This window comes from Phocoena phocoena, chromosome 19, assembly GCF_963924675.1.
Source record: "Phocoena phocoena chromosome 19, mPhoPho1.1, whole genome shotgun sequence".
NCBI classification, from domain to species: domain Eukaryota; kingdom Metazoa; phylum Chordata; class Mammalia; order Artiodactyla; family Phocoenidae; genus Phocoena; species Phocoena phocoena.
The window spans coordinates 18,362,588-18,368,469 of record NC_089237.1 but is presented as its reverse complement, the minus strand read 5'-3'; the positions used below and the strand labels follow the sequence as shown (position 1 = coordinate 18,368,469).

The 5,882-nt window shown below is 55.6% G+C and overlaps 1 protein-coding gene across 1 annotated transcript; it reads right to left on the bottom strand.

Annotated features, from left to right (window-relative positions):
* Positions 1 to 698: 698 nt before the first annotated feature.
* SOST (sclerostin) lies at positions 699 to 5,638 on the bottom strand. The gene is made up of 2 exons (XM_065897220.1): positions 5,388 to 5,638; positions 699 to 2,688 (listed from the first exon to the last, which is right to left on the bottom strand). Exons 1-2 carry the CDS (start codon positions 5,602 to 5,604, stop codon positions 2,267 to 2,269), a joined length of 639 nt encoding a protein of 212 aa, XP_065753292.1. The 5' UTR covers positions 5,605 to 5,638; the 3' UTR covers positions 699 to 2,266.
* Between the last annotated feature and the right edge of the window lie 244 nt (positions 5,639 to 5,882).

Here is a 5,882-nt window from a genome sequence, read left to right as displayed (position 1 = left end):
TTTGTGTCTATCCCAGTACTAAGCACAGCTCCGCCAGGTGAAACAGGTGGTCCATGAGTGAATGTCCAATGGAAGACACAGAATCAGAAACCAAAGGAGTGGCACGGATGAAGGGGCTGGACATCTGAGGAGAGAGGGATCATCGGGGATTGGGTTATCTCTGGAAGGTTCACGGTAGAAGTGACAAAGAACATGCACCCCAGAGAAAGAGCAGGAGTTGTTGGGGGTGGTAAGCAAGCGCGGTAAGCCGGGCGGGCAAGGATCAGGACAGTCTGCGGCCACTTGGGAGTAATTAAGGGAGTTTGGGAGAATGGGGGATGGGAATCAAGCCGACTTCCGGGGCAGAGTGAGAAGCCTGAACTTGATCCTGGGCAAGGAGGAGCTATTGAGGGATTTTTGAGCAGGGGTAGGAAGTGATGAGAACAGTGCTTTTGGAAGACAGTGTGAAGGGCGGGCTGCTAAAGGGAGACCAGGCTGAGGTTAATACAATGGCCGAGGTGAAGGGATGAGGTCTCGGTTTGGAAAGGAAGGGATGAACACGACCTTTCAAAGGAAGGACATAATTGCCACAAGGGCCACCATAACACGATCAAAGGTGCCTCCCAGGTTTAAGCTCTAGTGACCAAGAGAAAGATGTTAACGTTGACAGAAATGACCATGTGTGGTTGACAAAACAAGACCACATCCTTTCCGTAACAATTCATTGTCTTTATTAACAATGTTTCTGGATTCTGAAAGAACAGACTGATATTTCATAAAGCAATATTAACGCTGTCATTCTCTACAAGAAAAACTTTTGCATAAATAACTTAAGTGAGAAAATAAATATGTAACTTAACTTTTTTTTTAAACTGCTACTTTCATTCTTGTGGACAAATTCCACATGAAAAGATTGCAGAAACGACCAGCTGGGCAGGCTTTCACATAGCATGTGCTTCTGTTTAAAAAAAAATTTTTTTTTTTAGCAATTAAAAACTGCACAGAAAGTAAGTGGTGTCTGGAAATGATTTTCCAAAAGATTTTTGGATGGCAGCATTAAGCTTTGCAGCCTGTCAGCATATATACAGCACTTGTAATTTCTTCCCCAATAATATTATTTTAATGTAAGCTATGCCATCACACATAACAGCAGTAAGAAGCTCTTTTCCAGACAGAAATGTGTCCGTGAGCGGTAGGCAGGAGGAAGTGCCTTGGAAGGGACCCATTGGCATTTGAATGGGTGGTGGCTGCTCTCTTGGGCCCGGAAGCCCAGGGTGCTGGGACCTTGAGCTTCTCTGCAGAGGGTGATATGGCCATGGTGGCGGTGGGGGGCGGGGGGTTGTTGCTCTTTGGGAATAGGGGGTGATTTCTGTGCCTCCCACCACCCTTGGGACCTTCTTCTCTACCCCAGGTGACAGTGCTGTTTCTGCATCCTTTGAGATGGAGGGGTGGAGGTAGCCAAACATCTGGGAGGCCAGGCTGGGACACACCACAGCTTCTTCCACGAGTTTGTCAGCCATAAATAGACTCTTTTCTTTTTCCCTGCTTGTTTTTTATCTTTGGCTGTCAGATCAGAGGATTACAACTCCGAATTCTGGAAGCGACCACGTCAGTGATTCAATCCAAACGCTCTCTCCTCTGCCCATTCAAAGGGCACCCGAGTCCTTGGAATTATATGACAGTAGATTCCTCCAGATGTTAATTCCTCCAGATGTTAATCCCACCCCCACTTCCATTTTACAAAGAGGAAATCAAGGTCCAGAAAGAGAAGAGTGTAATAATCCGAGGTCACCCGGCACGTTAGTGGCAGAGCCAGGACTAGAAACCCCATCTACGGACCCCAGTCACGTGTTCTGGGCACAACTTGCCAGGCAGAGAGGTGGGGGGAAGGGGAACCTTATCGAACTTTCTTAACCAGTCCCTGGACTTTTCTCCACTGCTCCCTTAAAACTCCAGGGCAGTGAAATGCTTCCTTTTCTGCCTTCTCTGAAGTGCGACCAGCAAAGGTAGGCGCCCCGGAGGGCGGGGTTGCGTGGGTCAGTGTCTGTGACTCTCAGCTCCCTCCCATGCCCCTGGGGACCCCCTCTGCAGGCGGCGCGGGGGGGGGGGGGTGCTTTGCTGACACCCGGATCCCCAGGGCCTGCAGCCGGGAAGGTTTCAGCCCCCGGCCCTGGGTGCCAGGTATTTAAAGTGAAACACAAACGATCAAACCGCGCGCGCAAGGGGCGGAAACCTGGGGCGCCTGGGTCGGGAGCGCCCGCTGGGGGCGCGGCGCGGCGGGCGGGCTCTAATAGGCGTTCTCCAGCTCCGCCCGGTTGGCTTTGGCGCCCCGGGCGCGGGGCCGCGGCTTCTGGCCCTTCTGTGGCCGGGCGGCCTCGGGCCCGAAGTCCTTGAGCTCAGACTGGTTGTGGAAGCGGGTGAGGCGCTTGCATTTGCACGAGGCCACCAGGCGCACCTTGCGCGCGCGCGGTGCCGCGCCGCCGGGACACAGCAGCTGCACCCGCTGCGCGCGGTAGCGGTCGGGGATGCAGCGGAAGTCGGGCCCGCTCGGGCGCCACCACTTGCCGCGGCCGATGGCGTTGGGCAGCAGGCGCGCCGGGCCGCACTGGCCCGAGCACACTAGCTCGGTGACCGGCTTGGCGCTGCGGCACTGCCCGTCCGTCACGTAGCGTGTGAAGTGCAGCTCGCGGCAGCTGTACTCGGAAGCGTCTGCGGAGAGAAGTGCGCGTGAGGGCGAACATCCGTCCCGCCTCCCTCCAAACCACTCCGCCTCTTCCAAACCTGCCTCTCCCCTGATGCTTTTGCCTCTGGGGATCTATTACGGGAAGGGCCCAGGTACTCTGGAGTTGGGGGAAAGATCTCCGATCCACCCTCTCCCCCTAAAACTTTGGAGCCAAGTGATTGCTTCAGCTCAAGTATCAGCTCCATGACTGTGTGACCTTGGACTAGTTACTTAACCTCTCTGTGCTTCCTATCTGTAAAATGGGTTGTCTTGAAGATTCAGTGAGCTAATCCATTACATCTATAATGCAGAGGACACTGCCTGGAACATACTCAGAGCTGGAAGTGTTGACTGTTATTATGTTATTACTATTCCTCTCCAAGGGGGCCCTCTTTGCCAGACTTAAGTCGCATCTGTGCCACAGGGCCTCAGTAGGGTAGGTATTAGCCACATTCTCTGAATGGCTCTGGCTTCTCCCGAATTTTTTCCAGCCGGTTGGGAGGGGAGACTGGGAGTTGGGGGATGGAAAAAGGAGTAGGGGTTAATTGAAGATAATAAATCAGGGCAGCTACTGAGAAGAAGGATGGAAGGGGAGGTGGAGAGGAGACTGAAGTCGTTAGACTTGAAAGGAGCCAATGGCAGCATGTCCAACCCCCTCATTATCACTGTGGACACTGAGGTCCAGAGAGGGAAAAGCTCTTTCCAGATAGACAGAGCCGGTCTCCTGACTCTGCTTCTCTGGAGTCCCAGAGCTTCTCAGCTCCCACAAGGGTGGAAGCTGTATGCCCGAGCACCGAGGGATGCTGGGTGGGGGACAAAGGCCTGCTTTTTACTATTTTTACTATGGTTACTTCCCTACCAGAGGGAGACCAAGCTCTGACTGAAAACCTACAGCTTTGGCCGCCACAAACATTTATTAAGCACGTGCTGTGTACCAGGCACCGTGCTGGGCGAGTGTCTTCTGTGACACTTGATGGACACCCAGTGGTGGCACAGGCTTGCTCCCTGGGCAGAGAAAGTTTGGGCTCTAAGGCCTGACTTTGTCCCCGAAGACGCCTTGATCATGTCTCCTAGTGTGGGCTTAGATGGGTGGGAGCTTTTTTAAACAGCTTGTCCTCATGTGAGCACTTGCCCATCCCCAAGGGTCTCATAGGAACAGTTCCAATGTGACACAAAGGGATGAAAAATAGTCCTAAGTCCAAAACCAGAGAGGAGGCAAAGAAGGCCAACCCCACCCCCCGCTGCCCCCGTGAGAACAAGCACAGCAGGGGAGATGTCAGGGTTCCCTCGCCCATGGCTGTGGCCTCCTGGCTTCTGGGTTGGTTTGGCATCCTCACCTCCGCTCCCAGGCCCCAGGGGTGGTGTGTGGGCGTGGCCTGTTTGCCCAGGGAAGGAGGCTTTGGGGCTTTCCAAGAATAGTACCCCTAGGTTAGGCGCTTCCTCTGCAAAGGGCGACTTTGTTTTGAGCACATGGCTTCCTCCCGGCCTGTGGCTCTCATGGGAGCCCAGGGAGGACGTCTTGTGCTTGGGTCCCCTAAAGTCCATTGCTTGAGCTTAGTTGACCTTCCCTGGGCAGGAGCAGGGGAGAGGCCTCTTCGGGGGGCTGCCCTTTGCAGACCCCCATTCCCAGCTGGTTGTGAGGCAGGGCAGGATGGGATGCAGGGGCCTGGGCAGTGGACTCCTCTCCCACCTGGACCATAGCCAGAGGGCCTCACTCTGAAGCGTCATTCCAGCCCCCGCCCCCAGCCATTCCTGCCAGCTGCAGAGCCAGCTGTGTACACTGCCCCCCAGGCTTCTATGTGCAGACCTGACCAGGAACCCAGGTGTGCCCTCCACTGGGGCCACTGCCTTTCCGCTAGGGTCAGTGTCCCTCCCAGGAAGGAGGCAAGTCAGGGTCTGGGGTGGGGATTCAGGACAGATGGTGCCACCTGTGTCCACACCCTGCACAGAGGATGCTGCCTCCCCTCCAGGGCCTGGACCCAGTTACCACCCAGGTCAGAAGCTAAAACTGTGCCTGCAGCTCCTATTCCCTCGAGTGCCAGCTCACTGGGTAGACCATGGGTGGTGGGAGCTGAAGGGGTGCCTCTTTGGTGTCCCTTTCCCACTGCTTTGCAGGGATCTGCTCTGGCTTTCGGCCTCCGATGCCCCCCACACAGCCCCCCACCGGGGCTGTCTTGTAATTCGATCAAACTGGCTTCAAATCTCAGCTCTCTACTCACTAACAAGCTACTTGTTCTCTGAAGCCTCCGTTTCTTCACCTTCAACTTGGGAGCTCCCCAGGGTATGGTTCAGGCACAGCCCATATAGTATCTGCATCCAGCAGGCACTCATAGACGTGAGGCCCCCTTGCCTTACTTCCTCCCCAGCGGTGTCAGCAGCTGGACCCTGCTCCTCTCTTCTCAGGAGGGGATTTTTTGAAATCTCCTTTCTGAGCCCCTGAGGCTGTCCCTCTCCACCTCAGCCTCCTTCCCGCTCTGGGCTCTCGCTGCCAGCCCCCTCCCAGCCCCACACCCTTGCACTTGAATTCCAGGGCTACACTGGCATGCCATCCTTACCCTGCCTACAGGCAAGATGGTGCCTCCACTGGTGCTGGCAGCGGCTGACAGTCTACCCCAGTCTTCAAAACCTCCCCAAAGAGAACCCTCCCAGGACCCTTATGCTAAAAAGGCTCTCCTCCATCCCATACCTTTGGTCTCAAAGGGGTGGTGGGGAGGCCTCCCTCCGTTTTCTGCCCGGTTCATGGTCTTGTTGTTCAGCTCTGGCGGAGGCTCGGGGTACTCGCCCAGCTCGGGGATGATTTCCGTGGCATCATTCTTGAAGGCCTGCCACCCCTGGCCCTCCACCACACTGAAGGCTGCGTGTACCAGCAGGCAGACGAGACACAGGGCAAGAGAGAGCTGCATGGTGCCAGCTGGAGGGGGGCACCCGGCCTTCCAGCAGCACAGGCTCAGGTCCCCAGCTCAGACACGTTTGCCTTTTTAAAGCCCCCTCTGCCTCATGCCAGCCAATGAGGACAGGCTGGGGCAGGGCTGGTCCCATGCTTCCCTCAGCCCAGGGGGAGGGAACGGGGTGTGCTCCGAGCAAGCCCTCCCCAAAGACTCCTCCTTGAGCTCAGAAATCTCCCAAATTGCCGCTGGTGCTCCCAGGTGACCCACAGTGAGGGGGCGTGTGAGGCAAGCCT